This window comes from Thamnophis sirtalis, unplaced genomic scaffold (genome assembly GCF_051295495.1).
Source record: "Thamnophis sirtalis isolate CommonGarterSnake01/CBP01778 unplaced genomic scaffold, rThaSir2_p1.2 scaffold_13, whole genome shotgun sequence".
Taxonomy (NCBI): Eukaryota; Metazoa; Chordata; class Lepidosauria; order Squamata; family Natricidae; genus Thamnophis; species Thamnophis sirtalis.
Window position 1 is genome coordinate 18,579,917 of NW_028261393.1, and position 23,031 is coordinate 18,602,947.

The 23,031-nt window shown below is 42.1% G+C and overlaps 1 protein-coding gene across 4 annotated transcripts in view; it reads right to left on the minus strand.

Moving 5' to 3' along the window:
* Positions 1-23,031, minus strand: part of RPS6KA1 (ribosomal protein S6 kinase A1) — a 121,381-nt gene that overhangs the window by 43,629 nt on the left and 54,721 nt on the right. For 3 of the 4 annotated variants that reach the window (XM_087728218.1, XM_087728217.1, XM_087728219.1), the window contains one exon: positions 9,206-9,256. In XM_087728218.1, coding sequence (XP_087584344.1) covers positions 9,206-9,256 — 51 coding nt within the window. Of the gene's footprint in view, positions 1-4,729; positions 4,802-9,205; positions 9,257-23,031 lie in introns of all 4 variants that reach the window. The other variant, XM_087728220.1, reaches the window with a different exon arrangement.

Sequence of the window (23,031 nt, forward strand, 5' to 3'; positions counted from 1 at the left end):
CCTAGATTCAACCATGTTTTATGCCCTTCCAGGTTTTTTTTTTACTTGACTTGTATCCTAAAAGTTGGGGGGGGGATCCCTTATCCTTTTTTCTCCCTTTAAACCACATTTATGTTTATCTAGTGCAGGGTCTCTAAACTCTATGCTGGCTGGGGAATTCTGGGAGTTGAAGTCCACAAGTCTTAAAGTTGCCAAGTTCAGAGACCTATGATCCAATAAACAGTAATGAAGGGCTTTCTGGCTTCCTGTCTTTAATAACAACATTCCCAACCCTGGACCTCCTCCACAGAAGTATGCATTTTGTATACATACAAACCTATCTTCATATCACCTCATGCATCTGGCAAAGCAAGCAATATGTTTGATGTTGAGACTCTAGAAAGAGTGCAGAGGAGAACAACAAAGATGATTAGGGGAAAACATATGAAGAACATATGCAGGAACTGGGCATGATTGTTTAATGAAAAGAAGGACTAGGGGAGACATGATAGCAGTGTTCCAATATTTCAGGGGCTGCCACAAAGAAGAGGGAGTCAAGCTATTCTCCAAAGCACCAGAAGGCAGGACATGAAGCAATGGGTGGAAACTAATCAAGGAGAGAATGAACCTAGAACTAAGGAGAAATTTCCTGACAGAACAATTAATCAGTGGAACAGCTTGCCTCCAGAAGTTGTGAAGGCTCCAATACTGGAAGTTTTTAAGATGTTAGATAACCATTTGTCTGAAGTGGGTTTCCTGCCTAAGCAGAGGGTTGGACTAGAAGACACCCAAGGTCCCTTCCAACTCTGTTATTCTATGAATATACAGGCAACCCTTTGAGTCTTGAAGCTCCGGTGCCCTGGTGCACACAGTCGACAAGTTGCCAGATCCACAGCTTGATAACTTGCAATCATTTTGCTCTTTTCATCCATCCCATATGTGTGTTTCCCGCTTCCTAATTCCACACTCACAACATCACTCTTTTCTTTTGCCATCTTCTTCTCATCCCTTTGGGTGGGTGAATGTTTACGCCATCTAAATTACCCACTGTATCGCAAACATAAGCTCGAGTTTGTTGCAAAACACAGTTTCTGTGGCTGGCACAAACACCACAGGCATCCTGCCAGCTTCCCCAAGCCATCTGTTCAGCCTCCTGAGCTGTTCAGTAGACCCCCCCCCCCCACATACACACACACCATCTCTTGGAAGCCTTTGGCCCAGCAATCCTTCCTCTCTGCTTGGGGGAGATTGAGACGGTGCCAGTGCTTGCAACTGGCACAAGCTGAAAATGCTTTGCCTAGAATCAAATTCCAGTCAAAAACATGCTTCTCTCTTAGAATCCTTAGAAGGAATAAGTAACCACAAGCTACGCTCACAGATGTGGGAGGGGGAATTCAGCCGGTTCGGACCGGTTTGGGCGAACCGGATGCTAATTTTGCATCTGGGTCACCAAACTGGTAGTTGGAAGGACTGGCTGGCCCTGCCCACCCTGCTCCTCCCCTCCCAGGAGTCCTCACGCAGCCTGTTCATTATGCTAGGTAAGTGCAGGGCCCGCGCAGAGGCTCTGGGAGGGTGAAAAATGGGCATCCCAGAAGTTCCAGAAATCCGGAAATGGGCCTCTGGAGCCCAGGAGAGGCTATTTTCGCCCTCGCAGAGGCTCAAGGAAAGCCTCCGGAGCCTGGGGAGGGTGAAAACTCCCCCCCCCCGGTGCAGGAGGCCGAGTAACACCCCCCCGTCCTTGCCCACCCAGCAACCAGGCAGAGAACTGTGCTAACAGTTTTCAATCCCACCCCTGGGGGAGGGGGCAGTTTTGCTAATGACCAAAATGCTGGTGAACACTTTGCCAAATACCACTTATAAAAGTCCTGGGCAGCGTGGAAACATTGGAGCAGGTCCAAGTAGACCCAGGTTCAATTCCAGCATTAGCCAAGGAAGCTCCCCAGGATTTGGGGCCAATTATGTTTTCTCAGCCCAACCTGACTCATAGGATGGTGGTTATGCAGAAAAACTGAGGGATGGTCTGTTTATTGCCTTGAGTTACAGGAGAAAAGGCAGGGTATAGATCTAACTATGATTACTATAATAGAAAAAGAAAATAAAAACTCTAAGGAACTTAGAAATGGTTCTGCTAAGTCAACGAAGGCTGCTCTAGGTTCAGCATTTTTCAGAGAATGAGAGATTTGGAAAGGCCATTGGAGGTGCCTTCTGTTCCAGGCAGAAATCTGAATTGAGGCATTCCTAAGAAATACTGTATCTTTAGAAAACTCACAAGTAGGACGTGAGATTAAGAACTCATTCCCAAAGTAATATACTGCCTGTAATCATGCCAACGTGTAACTATCATGACTAATCAGCTGCTTATGGATTATTATCCAGACACCAAATGATAGCAGTGTCTCAGGGGCTGCCATAAAGAAGAGGGAGTCAAGCTATTCTCCAAAGTACCTGAGGGTAGGACAAGGAGCAGTGAGTAGAAACAAGAAGGACAAGAAGTAATGTATAGAAACTAATCAAGGAGAGAAGCAACTTAGAACTAAGAAGAAAATTCCTGACAGTTAGAACAATTGATCAGTGGAACAACTTGCCTCCAGAAGTTGTGAAATCTCCAACACCGGAAGTTTTTAAGATGATGTTGGATAACCAAATCATTGTTTATTGTACTTTCTTGAGCAAGCTAGAGTCAATCTTGAAGTTAATCAAGGCTTTTTTGACCAATTCCTGGTATGATTCCCTTCATATTTTTGCCACTTTTATTTTATCTCCCTCTGAATTGATTAGAAGTTTAGACAAAGAGCACAAAGACAAGCCAAGGAACAAACTAGGAAACTGAAGCATGAATGACATCATTACTCCACTACATCATTACTCCTATCGGTAAGTCATGACAACACATGATACCAAACTGTGGTTAGCTGTCATGAAAATAAACCATAATATAATCACTGATTTTCTTCTCACATTACACTAAGCCAAAACCAAACTATATAATTTAATATGTACTTACTATCAAGTCATAACCCTATGTAGGAAAGTATTAACTAGAATACTCTAATCTGAGCATCTTCCAGAGATGTAAAGTATAATGCTCAGAATCCTAAGCGCTGGCTAGACTTTGTTGAAGGATTCTGGCGGCTGAAGTCCACACAACTAGAGTGTTTCCAGACTGGGGCAAAGGAATTCTAGATTTTGGCAGAAAATAACTCTTTCCCAATCTTTGTCTGAGGTCATTGCGGACAGTGAATGTTGCCTGCATTTCTGCAGAAATGTCCCTGGAAAAAAGCTTCCCACAGAAAAAAGCTTCCTTGTACAAGCTACTGTGATAATTTCCAGACGTATGATGTGTGTAAGCCATCCCAGGAGTTCATCCAGGATGAAGATGAACTGGCTGGGGAGTTCTGGGAACTGAAGTCCACAAGTCTTAGAGTCGCCAAGGTTGGAGCTCCCTGATCTACAGTCTTTCATCTTCCCAAGCTAACATCCCCTGTTAGACTATAACTCTCAGCATTTGTCTAGCCACCGTGGACTAACTTGGGAATGAAGGCAGTTGCCATCAGATATATCCAGATGGCAGCAGGATGAAGCAGTCTCTCATCCATATTCAACCCAGGAAATTTTGCAGCCTCACTTGAAGGGTCCAAGGACTGCTCTGCCTGTGAGCTTTGCCCTTTCCCACTTCAGTAGGCATAGCCTCTTCAATCAAGTAGCCTTACTCTACTCTTGTGGACATTCATGCTTCTTTCATTGCCCGCCTTCAATCACTTTTGTTTGTCTCACAAGGTTGGACAGTTCGGAGGTTTCCATGCCTTCTCTATTAAACAAGAACTGAGCCTTATGAAACCAGCCAGCAGATGTTTCTTGGTTGGATGCCATTCTGGTAAAGTTGTATTATTCTTAACAGGACTAATTTCCAGATATCTAAGTTTAACATAGCTGAGAGACAAATTGTGTTTACTGAACGTGCTCTGACCCAATCCAACAAAACTTTATTAAAAACAAACTACAATAGCTTGGAATTAGAGTAAGGACTTTCCTGGAGCAAATTCTAAACTTCTTTATCAAAGTAAGTCACGGTCGCATGGAGTGAATTCTGTAGCGATCTGCCGGGTGTGAACAATCAGACCCACACGAACAATCAGACCCACAAGAACAATCAGACCCACACGAACAATCAGACCCACAGAGATACTGCATATACTATCTGCTTCATTGTTCAATGCCTATTTCACAGCAATCTTCCCAGACTGGCAGTTGCCCCTGGGAAAGACTAGATAAGGTTCAACAGCATCCAAGGGAGGTAGGATTTGCCCTCTTGTCTCTACTTAACAATTCCAGACTGATTCCCCGCTTGACCCCTCCTCCTGACTGGGACAATGTTTCTCCGACACAATCATGATCCATCCAACCCAGCTGTTCACCTAGGATGAAACTTTTGGCTATGTTCCTCACCACTACTACAGTTTTTTCCCAGCCTGGCATCCTTCTATCGCACTAGTGGAAAAGTCCCATAATTTTAACCCACTTTAGTTATAGGGCAGCAATTGTAAAAGCTATGGATCAAGATACCCAGAGCATGCCAGCCTGGAGAAAGCTGAAATAAAGACCCTCCTATGCAGCTGAGAGAACTACCCAAAATAAGAATTTTTCCAATCCACCTCACCATTCATCATCCCTGAAGCTGCCTCGTTGCCCCAACTCATGAGCAAACAAGCAGACACGCGTAACCAGAGAGGAGCTGGCCTGCTCTACTAACCGGGTTACTGACATTGCTAGCAGAAATCAAGGACAGGTTGCAGGCTTCGGCACGCCGTTTCCCCAGAGTCAACTGCGTTAGAAAGGCAAACAGGCAAGGAAGCTTGAGCTGCTTAGCCATTTCCACTGTCCCCATCCTGGTCAAAACAGCCCATCTCCAGCTGCAAGATCCCTACAGGAACATGGTTGAAGGCTACAGGCACACCATCCGATCAGGCGCACTTGATTTCACAGAGGACCCGCTCCCACCATAAAAGCAAACCCGCCGGAAGTGTGGAGGCTGCTTAGCTCTAAATGCAAAGGAGGTTAAAACAGGGCTTCCTGCCTCCACTTCTTCTGTACCATGGGTTGTGGTATGTAAACTTCAAACACGTCAACTCTCGCACGTCCCAGTTTTATTTTTTATTTAAGACCAAGCTTCTACCCATAACTTCAGCAATTTTGCTCCCTGAAAGAGTTAATTTCCTCTCTAATAACAGCAAGATTTAGTCATTCATTTCAGGGTTATGCAATAGGGTAAGCTTTGGCAATTGTTTAATTTCTGAGCTTGCCATTTAGCTCTCGAACGTTTCGTTACCAGGCTAGGTAACATCATCAGTGTGACTTTGGTCAAAGTGTCTTGTTCTACTCCTCCTTAATTTACATACCATATTTTTTGGAGTATAAGATGCACTGGATTATAAGATATTCCAAGATTTTGAAGAGGCAAATTAAAAAAAAAAGTTTTTGCACTCTGCAGACCTCCCCAAAATGGCCTGTTTTTCACAAAAACGGGCTCATTTTGTTTTCAAAAAAAGGGCATGCATAGCCTTTAGGGGGCTTGCAGAGTGCTCCTTGGGGCTGGGGAGGCAAATTGAGCAAAAAATTGCCTGTTTTTCATTCATTTCTGCCCTCCCCAGCCCCCAGGAGCACTCTGCAAGCCTCCTAAAGGCTCTGCATGGCCATTTTGGTGAAGGGGGCAGGGTTTCAGGCAAAAAATGCTGTATTCAGTGTATAAGATGCACGCAGATTTACAGCCACTTTTTTGAGGGAAAAAGGTGCGTCTTATACTCTGAAAAATACGCTATGTCTTGTGTGCCAGTGTGGTCAGTTGGTCACGTGACTGGCTGTTCGTTTGATGCTATATTTAAATTCTGAGAAGTTGTTGATTGGCCATTCGAATGGCCCGATGTCTTGCGTGTTCGTATGCTGGATCTAAGTCAACATGCTTGTTAATTTTGCTCTGCAACCCAACAAGACAGACACAGACTTCAACGGATAATTAGAACTGCAGAAAAAAACAATTGCTACCAACCTGCCTTCCATTGAGGATCTGTATACTGCACAAGTCAAAAAGATGGCTGTGAAAATATCTACAGATCCCACACATCCTAGAAATTAATTGTTTCAACTTCTGCCCTCAAAACAATGCTATAGGGCACTGCACACCAGAACAACTAGACACCGAGGACAGTTTTTCCCCAAATGCCATCACTTTGCTAAATAACTAATTCCAACAACACTGTCAAAATACTACTAAAATTGTATTACTATTATTCTTCTCATCCTTCCTAGTACCTATCTCTTCCCATTTATTACTATAACCATGTTGCTTGTATCTTTCCAATTTATATTGTTTTATTTGTTTCCCAGTACCATTTGATTGCTTATTAGTAACCTATGACTATCACTAAAGGTTGTATCTTATGATTCTTGATGAATGTATTCTATTTTTCTTTATGTACACTGAGGGCATCTGCACCAAAGACAAATTCCTTGTGTGTCCAATCACACTTGAACAATAAAGAATTCTATTCTATTCTAATTGGGATGCTAAATGGGATGAACTGTTACGATGGAATGGAAGTCAAGTCGCCTAGCTCCATTTTTATTGTTTTAAATGTTTTAAATACCAAAGCATGGGAAGTTGACATGCAGCAAAGCAACATGACAGGCAATCCTTGGGTGTCCACAAGCATCCTGTATGTGCTTACGTGACTGCATGAGATTGTTCCAATGACACTTGGCATTAGAGCAGGCAATTTCTGGTTGATACCATTTTTTCCTTTTTTTATTTAAAGCATGTAAGAGGTACTGAAAGCTCTCTGAGGGTCCCAATTGTTGTTCTCAAGAATGCTTCTTCCCTTCCCCTGCAGCCCCAGAAACATCTTGTAGAAATAAAAATAATACAGATAGGGAACCATGGCAGCAAATGCAAAACATGGGCAGAGCATTTAACTTCTTGGGAACTCCAGGTTCCCCTTTGCCCTTCTTTTCAAAGAAGTCTTTTTCTGTTTGCTGATTGAGAAACTAAGCTTAGAATAATGTGGGCAAGATCTGGAGTTCTTCCAGAACTAAGGTAAGCTGCCCCTGACAGCTTCTGTGTGTCTTTTCAGCCTTTATCCCAATTTTTGAAGGAAAGAAGGAAAAATGGGAGGAGGAGTGGGTGGGCAGGAGATGGACACAAGAGAGGAGGTTCATATGGAGAGCCACAGATGGCCATTAGGCTCAGACAGCATTAAGGACCCCACAGTTCAACCCTGAACTACAAATATTCTCTTCTATGGGTACCATAAAATTCTGTTGTGTAGTAGGGTCATTGGATGCTCCCAAAAACATCTCAGAAACCAGAAACACAACATTATATCATGTTGGAACACCTAGATCAGTATATAGCAAATATGGCAGGGGACTGGAACAGCTCTGGATATCTTAGAACAGTGATGGCAAAAATATCGTAAAATTGGGCAAGATTCACTTTGCCTTGCTTAGCAATAGAAATTCTAATCTCATTTGTGATCTAATTCAAGGACTATCTGTAAGCCCATGAAGGCCTTGTTCTTCCCCCAGGCTGATGATGATGATGATGATGATGATGATGATGATGATGATGATGATGATGATGATGATTATTATTATTATTATTATTATTATTATTATCATTGTCATTATTATTATCATTATTATCATTATTATTATCATTATCATCATCATTATCATCATCATTATTATTTACTTTATTCATTAAACACGAAACTCAGCCAACTGAACCTTCAAAAATGAATCACAGATACCATTGACTGGTGCTAATGGTTGATACGGTTTGCTGCCAGAGTCCTAAGTATCAACCAGAGTTTCTCTTCAGATTTGAATTTGAAAGTCAATGTAACAATAATTAAATGTGGTTGGAGCAACTAAAAAACATAGAACCAAAATCCCATGATGTAAAAAAGATGCTGAGATTCTAGAGAGAGTGCAGAGAAGAGCAACAAAAATGATTAGGGGACTGGAGGCTAAAACATAAAGAACGGTTACTGGAATTGAGTATGTCTAGTTTGATTAAAAGAAGGACCAGGGGAGACATGATAGCAGTCTTTCAATATCTTAGGGAATGCCACAAGAAGAGGGAGTCAAGTTATTCTCCAAAGCACCCAAGGGCAGGACAAGAAGTAATGGATGGAAACTAATCAAGGAGAGAAGCAACCTAGAACTAAGAAGAAATTTCCTGAACAATTAATCAGTGGAACAACTTGCCTCCAGAAGTTGTGAATTCTCCAACACTGGAAGTTTTTAAGAAGATGTTGATAACCATTTGTCTGAAATGGTATAGGGTTTCCTGCCTGAGTTCAAGGCCCACCTTAGCCATGAAAGCCAGCTGGGTGACTTGGGCCAGTCATTCTCTCTCAGTCCAGCCCACTTCAAAGAGTTGCTGTTGTGGGTAAAACAGGAAGAGGACAATGTGTTGGATATGTTCACTGTCTTGAATTATGTGTAAAAATAATAAACGTGGAATATAAATAAACAAAGAAAAGCTAACCAACTAAAGAAATGTAATTCAGATCTACCATTCACAACTTGGGGTGCTCTACTTTATTAAATACTCAGAATATGTAGAGATGCAAAAGTCAACACATTTGGAAAGCACCATCTTATGCAAAGGGCTATGTGTTTGTTTTTGCTTTGATTTATAAACTTTGAAAAGGGAACCCCAATTTTAAGGGACATCCAACACCAAAGGCCCTTAAGATTATTTCTTTTAAAAGGCCCATGCTAAGATTTTTTCAACAGCTAAAACCACAAGAAATTTAGCATAGGTCCTTCAGTTGCGATCTTTTTTTTTCATGAAATAATAACCCCAGATTTTTAGCCATATGCATCAGAATAGCAGGTTAGCTTCATCTCTCCAGGCTGATTGGTTCTGAAAATCAACTTCAGTCTCTCTTCTGCTTTGGAGATGAAGCAAGAACTTAAAATCCCCCCTCTGCCCTGCACAAATGCACCAGTCTTCTGCACTTCCAAACATGGGCTCAAACAGAGCATCATGAGAGCCTATAACCTCAGAAGGAAAGAATGCAAGAAGTCCTATGTTAATTCAGCTTCAGTCCAATGCAGAACGATGCCAATCATCTTACAGCATCCGCCCTCTCTGAAAAAGTCAGGTGCAAAAGAAAGAATCTTTCCTAAGAAGTGGGTGAGAACGTAACTGACTGAGCCTTACCTTCTCTGTGGTTTTCATGTCTCTCTCTATCCAAGCCGGCTCCCGCTTTGCCTGCAGAATAAACAGGATTTACCATCTGAGTAAGAAGAACAGACAGCCAAATAACTTTCCCCCAAGATGTTAAGCTGAGCTCTACTCCCAAATCATCAAAGAGGAATAAAGACATTGGTGAATTCCTGTGGTTTTCACATCTGTCTGTATGGTGCAAAGTGCAAGAAATTTTACATATTAAACTTCCCTTTAAAAAAAAATAACTTTATTAAATTTCAAAATCAGGCATTAAAACATAAACTAACATAAAAGGAAAAGGGAATAATGAGATAAGTTAAAAAGTGACAAAATATCATTAATCGAACATATAACAATAGGGACCTGATTTTTTTTCAATACAGAAACAATAATACAACCTCTAAGTTTTTAAGAATAGTACCAATACTTAAAATATCATAAAATACCAATGCTCAACATTCCAAAGAACCAATATGTATAATGCATTCTTGTCTTAATTTTAATTGAATGCATATTGTCAAATATGGACAACTATATAATTTTAAATGCACAATATTTCTCTGGTTACATCAAATCTAATCCTCAAAATCAAAAGCCATGATTTGTCTCCTTGTCTTGTAAGAAATCTAACAGCAGTCTCCAAATTTTAAGAAATATAGCCCAAATACAGGTAGTCCCTGACTTACGTTGACAACTGAGCCCAAAATTTCTGTTGCTAAGTGTAACAGTTGGTAAATAAATTCTGCCCCATTTTACAACTGTTCTTGTCACATGTATTAAGTGAATCACTGCAATTGTGAAGTTAATAACATGGCTGGTAAGTGAATCTGATTCCCCCATTGACTTTGCTTGTCAAAAAGTTGCAAAAGGTGGTCACATGACCCCGGGACACTGCAACGGTCATAAATATGAACCAGTTGCCAAACATCTAGATTTTGATCACGTGACTATGAGGATGCTGCAACTGTCGTGTGAAAAACATCATTAAGTCATTTCTTTCAGTGCTATTGTAACAATCACTAAACAAGCAGTTGTAAGTTGAGGACTACCTGTATTGTCTCTAATCAAGGCAGTCAAATTCATCATCTTGGCTAGCAGCATTAGTCGCAAACTCTTCCGTTGTGGTCTACGCTCCTCTCTCCATCTCTGTGCATATAGCAACCTATCAATGGAGACCGAGTAGAGCAAGTGGCCAGTTTTAGGTTTGTGGGTGTTATCATAAAAGAGGACCTGACTTGGGGCAACTCACATTGCAGCCCTGGTCAAAAGGGCCCAGCAGAGGTTATACTAGCTGAGACTTCTCGGGAAACAACAAGTGAATGAAAAACTGCTGGTGACCTTCTACTGCTGCACCATAGAGAGTATTCTAACTTACTGCACCTGTGTATGGTTTGCCAACTCCACAGTGGCAGATAGGACAAAAAACAGCCCTACGGCCAAACCGGAAGTCCATTCCCGATGGACGGGAAGCCTTGGCAGGGCCTCAGAGGGGCAGGGGAGGCTGTTTTCGTCATCTCTAGGCTCCTAGAAAGCGTCTGGAGCCTGGAGAGAGCGAAAAATGGGTTCATCACGTGCCAAAAGCGGAGGGGCATGCACGGAGGGGGTGTCACGCGCATGCGTGCATGGGTCATGCACATAGATTATGGGTGTGGCACACCCATGCACGACCCCCCTGCACGTCCTCCGCTTTTGGCACGTGATGGGAAAAAGGTTAGCCATCACTGGTATAGTGCAATATGATTGCAATATTCGCTTTTCAATTATATAGCATGTGAAGGATGTGTGTTTGTCTTTTTATTTTTATAATTATAATGTAAGCTGAAGATGGCATTTAATTTGATTGTACAATGTGCAATGACAATAAAGTAAACTAAACTAAACCTTGCATCTTAACCTTCCATTCTGAACATGACATTTCTGGTTTGTACTGATACAGGCACCAAAAAGGAAGGGCCCCTCCAATGTTTTCTTCCTTGCTAGAAATGCAGCCTGAATCTTACAACCAGAAGCTACTAAGCCAAATAGAGCCAGAGTAACCACAGATTAAAAAATCAAGATGGCAATCACAACTTTGCAGCTGAAAGTCTGCTTGATTTTTTGGTAGGTTGCAGAATTTTGATTGCACTATTGCTGTTGCCATCTTGATAATTTTGACCATCATACCCAGCAGACAATCCTGCTGGCCAGAATCCAGAAGCTACAGTGTTGGGAATAGGCGCTCAGCTATATTCAATTTTCTTGTGTGGTTATAGGTCCCATGTACCCACTTCACTATTTGTGAAGCCACAAAAGTTTTGTTTTGTTTTGAGAAACCCAGCACACAAAAAATGGAAGTAAATATCACCACCACCACCACCACCACCACCACCACCACCACCACCCTTGATGTTAGAAAAGTTAGTTGCCATCCTTAGGAAAGGGAAGAAGAGTTTTCCCTTCTAATTGTTGCAATTCACATATTTGCAATTTACAGCACAGAGTATAGCCTTTATTGTCATTGTACATCATGTATACAATGAAATTGGTTGTATAGAACAGAGAATTCAGATTTGTTTGTTTGTTTGAAGCAACTACCGGTAAGTCTTTCACAGACAAAAATATTTTTACGATTTCACTACCAGCATCTAGTCAAATTTACTGCTATTCTATTTTTAAGTTTCTGAAGAATCTATTTAATAGTCTAGATATCTATGAAAAATTTCCCCAAATGGAAAATACTAGTTGGTTTGTACTATTTATGAGTGGGTATGTAGGTGGGTAGCAAAGATGAGGTGATGAGGAATTTGTAAGTTATTTATAAAATATCTCCCTAACCTGGGGCTGTCAAGATGGCCTAGGAATTAGATAAGCTACTTTCTGACCACACCTTAACATATCAAGTTAAAGAAGACAGTATTACGAGCATCAGAAAGAAGCAATATAGGAAAATTCTAAGGATTATCAATAAACTGGTCCAGGCTTTTATCCTTCGAGTTATACATAAAAATTCAGATCATCTTCACAATACCCAAAAGATCAGAATTCTCACTCCACTGTCTCAGTTTCAAATTCTAAGTATTCTAGTAAACAGATTTGCCTTCTGGGATTCTTTGTTTTAAGATGCCCAATCAAATATGTTTCAGAATTCCCAGCCAATCTGGCTATAATTGAAAAAAAAATGCTGAATAATGTATTCCTTACAAATTTCTCTGTTCCCGTCATGCAGAGCTGCTTAACCAGCAGTGTGTGAACTTGGATGGGGGGGAAATGCCTTTATTATACTAACTTCTAACTGAAATTTAGCTTGTTATTGATTTAATGGATTGATAAACACATCATGTATTTGGTTTTCTTTTTGTTTTATTAGTATTTTCATAACTGTTAATTCTTTAACATAATGTTCCAGTGACAGGAATTTGTCACCCTTTGAGCAGGGGTGGACTTCCAAAATTTTAGCAAGGCATTCTCTGCCCGGTTGCTGGCTGGGTGTGGCCATGGTGGGTGTGGCCTAATCGACCTCCTGCACCATAGAAGGGGGAGTTGCCTCCAGAAGGTCAAAACGCCCTCCCCAGCCTCCGGAGGCCTGTTTTTTCCCCTCCCGAGCCTCTGCGCGCATCCTGCACTTACTTGCATCCAAAACAGGCTGCATGGGGGAGGGGTGGGTGGGGCCAACCAAGAGTGGGATTCGGGGGTTCTCCAAACTGCACAGAATCTTAGCTAGAGGTTCTCCTGGACTCCTGCGAACTCCCAGCAGGCCACCCCTGCCTTTAAGAGAAGATGAGTACAATTCCCAGCAGCTGCAGCTGCAAGGGCCAATGAAGAGGCTTATTGAGAAATGTAGTTGTTCTCTTTATAACTTTTCTATTGTACCTTTCACCAATAAATCACACCAGCAACATCTTTATTTTATGGCAAGGTGAGCAACTCCTTCAATGTGGCGCTGGCGCCCTTTCCTCATTAATGTCAGACCTATTTGCCCAGGCATAGGATGGTATCAGGATGGTGGGAATGTAACATGCAGAGGTGACCTTGATATTAAGCTAATATGCCAAAGTATTTGGGAATTAACCAGCTTTATTTTTCGCCTTGTATGTTTACTAACCTTTTCCAAAGAAGATGAGAAAATGGATTGTTTGCTTTTCAGACATGTTTATTTTCAGTTTAACAAGAACTGCACTGCTTCCGGTCAATGGATTATATTTCAACTTTAATTAGAAAATGGTATGATGAAAAATTGACCATGCTTGCAGAAAATGCAAAGCTATGTTTATTAACATAGTTTTGCACCATTTGCAGCACTGCCTGGAACCAGGGGCAAAAAAGCAAGGACTTCATCACATAGTTTTGATATTAACATTTTGATCTCTCTCCATCCTACGCAGAGGACCCTGATGCTATGAACAGCATTTGGGGCAACATTAATTAAATATCAATTGAAGCTTCCAAGCGAAAGAGGTTGGATATCTATAGTAATTAGTCAAATGCTGAGAGGAAGTACAGGCAGGTCTCAACGTGCAGCCATAATGGAATTTGCCCCTTACGGTTGTAAGTCGTGGAAGTCATAAAGCAGATCACTCACACCACCGATTCAATTTTACAACCTTTTTTTATAACAGTTAAGCTACTACTGTGGTTATTAAGCAAGTGCAACAGCTGTTAAGCAAACTAAGGGTTCTCTACAGGTTGCCAATGATTTACAACCATTTGTAGTTACAATGGCGCTGAAAAAAGCGACTTATGACTGGCCCTCGCATTTACAACCTATCACAGCTTTCCCCATGGTCACATGATCAAAATTCAGGCACTTGGCAACCGGCAACTGACATCCCAGAGTCATATAACCACCATGTACAATATTCCCAGGAGGCTTCCAACAAGCAAAGTGGTGGCGATGGTGGAGAGATGGATTTATTTAACAACAGCATGACTCCCGTAACATCTGCAATGCTTCGCTTAACAATTGTGGCAAAAAAAAGATTATAAAATCAGGCAAGACTCATTAAATAACTGCCTTAGTTAGCAATAGAATAGAATAGAATAGAATAGAATAGAATAGAATAGATTTTTTATTGGCTAAGTGTGATTGGATACCCAAGGAATTTGTCTTTGCTGCATGTACAACACTTGATTATAGTCATAAGGTACAAATCATACTAGGAAACAATCGATATAAATCGTAAGGATACAAGCAACAAAGTTAAAGTTATATAGTCATAAGTGGGAGGAGATAGGTGGTAGGAACGATGGGAAGATTAATATTAATAGTAATGCAGACATAGTGAATAATTTGACCGTGTTGAGGGAATTATTTGTTTAGCAAGGTGATGGCATTCGGGGAAAAACTGTCCTTGTGACTAGTTGTCTTGGTGTGCAGTGCTCTATAGCGTCGTTTTGAGGGTAGGAGTTGAAACAATTTATGTCCAGGATCTGAGGGGTCTGTAAATATTTTCACAACCCTCTTTTTGACTCCGGCAGTAGAGTTGTGGGCATAATAGGAGTACTATCTGTATAGGGTGGTTTTGCCAAATGAGATCACATGACTGCAAGGACACTGCAAATGGCCATAAATGTGGTTGGTTGCCAAGTGCCTGAAATGCAGTTGTGTAACCCTGGGATTTGTGGGGTGGAATGTCAGCCATGGGAACTTCAGAATCAGGTCATAAATACATAAATCCACTTGTCGGAAAATGTTTTCCCCATTACAAATAATCTTGGGATAAATGAAAAAAATTGAAATAGAATAAGCAACTCTACAATCATTGGTTACCTTCTGAGTGAATTCCAAAATATGCTCTCTCTCTCTCAAAAAAAAAACAACAACACCAAGGCTATATGAAAATTTCATTCTATTAAAAAATGTATGTATCAGGGATATGTGCCTAAGACTTTTGCAAAACCAAATTATGCATGACCATTAATAAGTATGTGAATTTATACAAATTAGTGTAACCTGAGAGAGACAGACAGAGACAGAGAAAGAATTTGAATTTGAATTTACTTTATTTGTATGCCGCCCTTTTCCCTGAAAGGGACTCAGGGCGGCTCACAATTCAAGGGAGGGGGAAACAAACAAAGTTACAAAATATAAAGACCATACACAGTTAAAAAACACAACAATCATACCATTCGAAGTGGGGCTACAAGTCTTTAGCCTCAGGCCTGTCGGAACAGCCAGGTTTTAAGGGCTATGCGGAAGGCCTGGAGGGTGGTGAGGGTACGAATCTCCACGGGGAGTTCGTTCCACAGGGTCGGAGCAGCCACAGAGAAGGCCCTCCTCCGGGTAGTCGCCAGTCGACACTGGGCGGCTGATGGAATTCGGAGGAGGCCTAGTCTGTGGGATCTTATTGGTCTAGTGGAGGTAATTGGCAGTAGGCGGTCTCTCAAGTACCCAGATCCAATACCATGAAGAGCTTTGTAGGTGACAACTAGCACCTTGAAGCGAATCCGGAGACCAACAGGCAGCCAGTGCAGCTCGCGGAGGATAGGTGTTACGTGGGTAAATCGAGGCGCACCCACGATCGCTCGCGTGGCCGCATTCTGGACAAGCTGAAGTCGCCGAATACTCTTCAAGGGCAGCCCCATGTAGAGCACGTTGCAGTACTCCAGCCTAGAGGTCACAAGGGCACGAGTGACTGTTGTGAGAGCCTCCCGGTTCAGGTAGGGGCGCAACTGGTGCACCAGGCGAACCTGGGCAAATGCCCCCCTGGTCACAGCTGACAAATGGTGTTCAAAAGTCAGCTGTGGGTCCAGGAGGACTCCCAAGTTGCGGACCCTATCTGAGGGGCGTACTATTTGACCCCCCAGCCTGAGAGATGGAACACTTGGCCAATTAGTAGGAGGGAAGCACAGCAGCCACTCGGTCTTATCTGGATTGAGTACAAGCTTGTTAACCCCCATCCAGTCCCTAACAGCCTCGAGGCCCTGGCTCATCACGTCCATCGCTTCATTGAGTTGGCACGGGGCGGACAGATACAGCTGTGTATCGTCCGCATACTGGTGGTATTTTATCCCGTGCCGTCGAATGATCTCACCCAGCGGTTTCATGTAGATATTAAAAAGGAGGGGGGACAGGACCGAACCCTGCGACACCCCATACATTAGGGGCCTAGGGGTCGATCTCTGTCCTCCAACTAACACCGACTGCAACCTGTCCGAGAGGTAAGAGGAGAACCACCGTAAGACAGTGCCTCCCACCCCCACCTCCCGCAGTCGTCGCAGAAGGATACCATGGTCGATGGTATCGAAAGCCGCCAAGAGGTCAAGGAGTACTAGGATGGAGGCATGACCTCCATCCCTGGCTCTCCAGAGATCATCGATCAACGCGACCAAAGCGGTTTCCGTGCTGTAGCCAGGCCTGAAACCCGACTGGAAGGGATCTAGATAACTGGTTTCCTCCAAGGACCGCTGGAGCTGAAAGTCCACCACCTTCTCAACAACCTTCCCCACAAAGGGGAGGTTGGAGACTGGACGATAGTTGTTTAGGACGGCTGGATCCAACGATGGTTTCTTCAGGAGGGGTCTCACCACCGCCGCCTTTAATGCAGGGGGAAAGACCCCCTCCCGAAGGGAGGCGGCAACAACTGCCTGGATCCAGCCCTGTGTCACCTCCCTGCTGTTAACAACCAGCCAGAAGGGGCACGGGTCCAGTACACATGTGGAGGCACTTATAGCTCTCATGGCCTTGTCCACGTCCTCAGGGGTAACAGCCTGAAAATCAATCCAGTGATGTCCTACCAGATTATCCCTTGGTGCCTCAGCTGGTTCTGCGGGATTGGAGTCCAGGTCCGTCCTAAACCGAGCAACTTTGTCCGCGAGGAGTTGGACGTAGTCCTCAGCTCTGCCCTGCAAAGGATCACTCGTATCCCTCCTATTTAGGAGGGAACGGGTTATCCTGAACAAGGCGGCTGGGCGCGACTCAGCGGAAGCGATCAGAGAGGCAATGTATGTTCTTTTTGACGTCCTAATTGCCCGGATGTAGACTCTGATGCTGGATGTTAAAAGTGCTCGGTTTTCTGGATCTCCATCGGTGCTCTAGGCGTCTCTTTCGGCGCTTCATCTCCCGGAGTTCCTCAGTAAACCAAGGGGCCCTCCTGGATCCACTGCCTCGGAGCGGCCGTAAAGGCGCAATCCGGTTAAGAGCCTCTGTCGCTGCTGAATTCCAAGCAGCAGCCAAAGACAGATGGAGATAGATAGATAGATAGATAGATAGATAGATAGATAGATAGATAGATAGATAGATAGATAGATAGATAGATAGATAGATAGATACAGATAGACAGACAGACAGAGACAGATGATATAGATAGATAGATAGATAGATAGATAGATAGATAGATAGATAGATAGATAGATAAGATAGATAGATAGATAGATAGATAGATAGATAAGATAGATAGATAGATAGAAAGATAAGATAGATAGATAGATAGATAGATAGATAGATAGATAGATAGATAGATAGATAGATAGATAGATACAGATAGATAGATAGACAGACAGACAGAGACAGATGATAGATAGATAGATAGATAGATAGATAGATAGATAGATAGATAGATAGATAGATAGATAGATAGATAGATAGATAGATAGATAGATAGATAGATAGATAATCTGATCACTCTTGCATGTCACTTCACTTCTTTGGATATGGAATGGAATTAAATCACAATTTCAAAATGGAAAAAGAGAAACTCTTCTGTTGATTTGGTCTGAAGTTTGCCCTTACAATAAAGAGCCTAAAGGAAAATGAACAGCACAGTTTCAACATTTAAGGGAATTTGCAGTACACAGGTGCACCTCGAAAAATTAGAATATCATGCAAACATTTATTTATTTCAGTAATGCAACTTAAAAGGTGAAACTAATATATGAGATAGATTCATTACATGCAAAGCAAGATAGTTCAAGCCGTGATTTGTCATAATTGTGATGATTATGGCTTACAGCTCATGAAAACCCCAGATCCACAATCTCAGAAAATTAGAATCAATAAAACAAGGATTGTACATAAAACATCATCAGACCTCTGAAAAGTATAAGCATACATATGTACTCAGTATATGGTTTGGGCCCCTTTTGCAGCAATTACTGCGTCAATGCGGCGTTGCATGGAAGCTATCAGCCTGTGACACTGCTGAGGTATTATGGAAGACCAGGATGCTTCAATAGCGGCCTTCAGCTCTTCTGCATTGTTCGGTCTCATGTCTCTCATCTTTCTCTATGGGGTCGAGGTCAGACGAGTTTGCTGGCCAATCAAGCACAGTAATCCCACGGTCATTGAACCAGGTTTTGGTGCTTTTGGCAGTGTGGGCAGGTGCCAAGTCCTGCTGGAAAATGAAGTCAGCATCCCCATAAAGCTTGTCTGTGGAAGGAAGCATAAAGTGCTCCAAAATCTCCTGGTAGACCCTGGACTGTGTTGACCCTGGACAGTGAACCAACACCAGCAGATGGCATGGCTCCCCAAATCAACACAGACTGGAAACTTCACACTGGACTTCAAGCATCTTGCAGTGTGTGCATCTCCATTCTTCCTCCATACTCTGGGTCCTTGGTTTCCAAATGAGATACAAAAGTTGCTCTCATCAGAAAAGAGGACTTTGGACCACTGAGCAACGGACCAGGTCTGTTTTTCTTTAGCCCAGGTAAGACGCTTCAGACATTGTTTGTTGTTCAGGAGCGGCTTGACAAGAGGAATACGATATTTGAAGCCCATGTCCAGGATCCGTCTGTGTGTGGTGGCTCTTGATGCACTGACTTCAGCCTCAGTCCACTCCTTGTGAAAGTCCTCAACACTTTTGAATGACGTTTTCCTGACAATCCTCTCCAGACTGTGGTCATCCCTGCTGCTTGTGCACCTTTTTCTTCCACACTTTCCCCTTCCACATAACTTTCTATTAATGTGCTTTGATACAGCACTTTGGGAACATCCAACTTCTTTTGCAATTACCTTTTGAGGCTTTCCCTCCTTATGGAGGGTGTCAATGATGATTTTCTGCACAACTGTTAGGTCAGCAATTTTTCCCATGATTGTGATTCCTACAGAACCAAACTGAGAGACCATTTAAAGGCTCAGGAACCCTTTGCAGGTGTTATGGCTTAATTAGCTGATGAGAGTGGGACACTTTGAGCCTAGAATATTTCACAATATTCTAATTTTCTGAGATGGTGGATTTGGGGTTTTCATGAGCTGTAAGCCATAATCATCACAATTATGACAAACCACGGCTTGAACTACCTCGCTTTGCATGTAATGAGTCTATCTCATATATTAGTTTCACCTTTTAAGTTGCATTACTGAAATAAATAAACTTTTGCACGATATTCTAACTTTTCGAGTTTCACCTATATTTCCCTGAATAGTAGTAAACTCTGGGACACAGGAGAAACAGAGAAGGATGACAAGTATTAAAGCCTGCTGCTCAGGTATCTGTTGACCTAATGGAAGGGCACAGCCAGCATAAATCCAGTCTTCACCAAGCTCAAAATTTCCAGCCATGGAAGAATTCCAAACACTGCCTGCTCTCTTCTCTACAAGTACCTGCATACACACTCAAATGTTTTGGCAAAACATACTGTAAGTGTGCAGAAAGAAGCAACAATGATCCAAATTCCCCACCCCCACTCCTAGCAAAAGACAGGGGCACTATAGTTTGTGGAAAAGAATTGTGTTTCCTGTCAAGTTACAACTTTGCTCTCAAATGGGTGCATTCAAGAGATGCTGCCCACAAGCCTTGTTTCCTGCAGAATGACGGAACAACAACACCCACAACATTTTGTTGCTTTTCTGCCTTTGCATTTTAGTTGAGGGCGTGCTAGGTGGGCTGCTAGGAGTCTTAGTCCAAAATATTTTAGGGTTATTACTTGTAAGGGGGAGGGGAGAGAACTACAGGCAGCTTCTCTGAGAAATACTTGCTAAACCTCAAAAACACACATAAAGAAGGGGAACAACTTCCTCCTTTGCTTAAGAGAAGACGAAAAATTGCAGCAGTTCTCTGATAAGACAGAAAGAAATTAAAAAGAAAGAAAGAGGAAGAAAGAGAGAGAGAGAGAGAGAGAAAGAAAGAAAGAAAGAAAGAAAGAAAGAAAGAAAGAAAGAAGAAAGAAAGGAGATGAATTCAGGCAGGCAAGTGAAGCTTCTGAGATTATATTTTGTGCTTGTAAACAAGCTGTCATATTACAGAAACTACGCCCACGTTTTAGCAAAGCTTGCTGCTAGAAAGAAGAAGTGCCTGTGCTTAATACATTTCAGAGCTGTTCAGCATCATAGGATGAATCAAAGATATGACTTAAAACACCATTTATATAAATCAATACTGAAGGAAGCTTGGTGCTAGTTTTTCAGATAACTTGCAGGTTTTATGGGAGGTCATGAAAGAAAACTACACCGTACACTTTTGCATTTTGAAATGAGAGTTGCAGAAACGCTTGCCAGTCCAAAACAGTGTACATGAACTTGGCAAAGTGGTGCTGAGTTGCTCAGATTCCAGATTCACCTTTAGAATTCCCTTTTCCTCTCTCATCCCTTCCTCCATGATGCTACCAGAAGCTGGTTGGTTCCATGTTGTATTCCAGGTTAAGCTCTTAAAAGCAGGTCTAGTGTTTGCAAGCCAGCAATTACTACACTTCAAAAAAGAAGTAGGGTTAGATATCCTCCCATCTCACTGCACTCTGTCCTTAAAGTTAAAGGTTCCCCTCGCACATATGTGCTAGTCGTTCCCAACTCTAGGGGGCAGTGCTCATCTCTGTTTCAAAGCCAAAGAGCCAGCGCTGTCCGAAGACGTCTCTGTGGTCATGTGGCTGGGATGACAAAATGTGGAAGGTGCACGGAATGCTGTTCCCTTCCCATCAAACGTGGTTCCTATTTTTCTACTTGCATTTTTTACATGCCTTCGAACTGCTAGGTTGGCAGAAGCTGGGACAAGTAACGGGAGCTCACTAGGGATTCAAACCTCTGAATTGCCGACCTTTCTAATCGACAATCTCAGCGTCTTACCCACTGAGCCAGCTCTCTGTCCTTGCCAATACTCAAAACATCATTTATTTGTTAGATTTCTATTTGGCTTTCCCTGAGAACCTCAAGCAGTGTCCAGAGCTACATAGATAGAACAACCATCCTGAGAAATAAGTTGGGCTCAGAGAGACAGTTTGACTCAAATCTAACCAGTGAACTACAGGTAGTCCTTGGGTTAAAACAGTTCATTTAGTGACCGTTCAAAGTTACAACGATGCTGGAAAAAAGTGATTTTCACCGTTTTTCACACTTACAACTGTTTCAACATCTCCACGGTCACCTGATCAAAATTCAGATGCTTGGCAACTCACACATATTTATGACGGTTGCAGTGACCCCCTTTTGCAACTTTCTGACAAGCATTGTCAATAGGGAAGCCAGATTCACTTAACAACTATCTCACTAACTTAACAACTGCAGCGATTCACTTAACAACTGCGGCGAAAAAACTCGTAAAATGGGGCAAGACTCACTTAACAAATGTTTCATTTAGCAACAGAGATGTTGGGCTCCATTGTGGTCGTAAGTCGAGGACTATCTGTATTATCATTCCGTAGTCCTTGTCCAAGAAGTAGAGGTAAGCATATTTCATCAATGGGCTATAAATCAAACAAACCAATCCATGTCATCCATAGAACAAGCCCGCTGGGTAAGCTGAGCTAAGAAATTGACTGCTTCTATACCTTCTGGTGGACCAAACTCTTCCAGTGCCAATCCAATCTTAATCCAATCTTAAGCACTATACCACAGTTTGGGGGTTGGGGATTCTGGCTATGTCTGACACAAATCCCGATTTTAGCTTTTGCATAATTAGGTTCAGAAGTGAATAACAATTACAGACTAGGAATTCAAAAGAGTCTTTTAAAAAAGGATAAATGCAGTTAAAGTATGAACAAGTCTTTGTTTTTAGCCACAACATTAATTCTACCCTTGGAACTCCAGGCTCATGCAATAAAATTACTTCCAGTAGATCGGGGTCACCAACCTTTCGGACCTCAGGGACCACTAAATTCATAATTTTAAATCTCACAGACCACTAATATGAATTTCTTAAAAAGATATAGTATCTTTAATTTTTTAAAAAGACAAAATAGTATTTTAAATTCCGCGGGCCACTGGTTGGTGACCACTGCAGTAGATTACACGCCAGCAGACATTCATCTTCGTATGTAGGAAATCTCTGTATCAAAACAGTATAGAGGTTTGTTTTCTCGTAAAATATTAAAGAAGGAAGAGTTCCTAAAATTCATTCAATTTTACACATTATGTATCCATGTCTGCCTGCCTGCCTGCCCATTTTCCCTTCCTTCCTTCCATCCATCCATCTGCCACACAAAATGTTCTTTCTCTTCTACTTTCCAAATGACATCCCCAACACATCTAAAAACATCTGAATGAACACACTACCTGAATAATGATGAATAATAATTTTATAAAGAGTTAGTCACGTGAGTCTCCTGCAACAAAAGCAACCCTGGATTTTGTGGCCACTGAAAGACTACCAAAGTGGATTTATTATGACATAAACTCTTGGGGACCACAGCCATTTTCATCGGTGCTCGAGTATGTTATCCTGAGATAAAAGTATATATACACACCCATGGATAGAAGGTAGAACAGCTACAATAAGATCAGCTACAGGTGAAGCATGAATAAAAATACATTAATCTGAAAAGAAGAAGAACCAGGATTTTAGATTATTTTCGTCATCCAAAGAAAAATAAAATCCGCTCATCTACGTTTGTGCTTAATCCAAAACAATCTTCTCCCCATATTAATAAATCAAGGAAAATCCTTGCTTTCTTTCAGAAAGGAAGTGCAATTC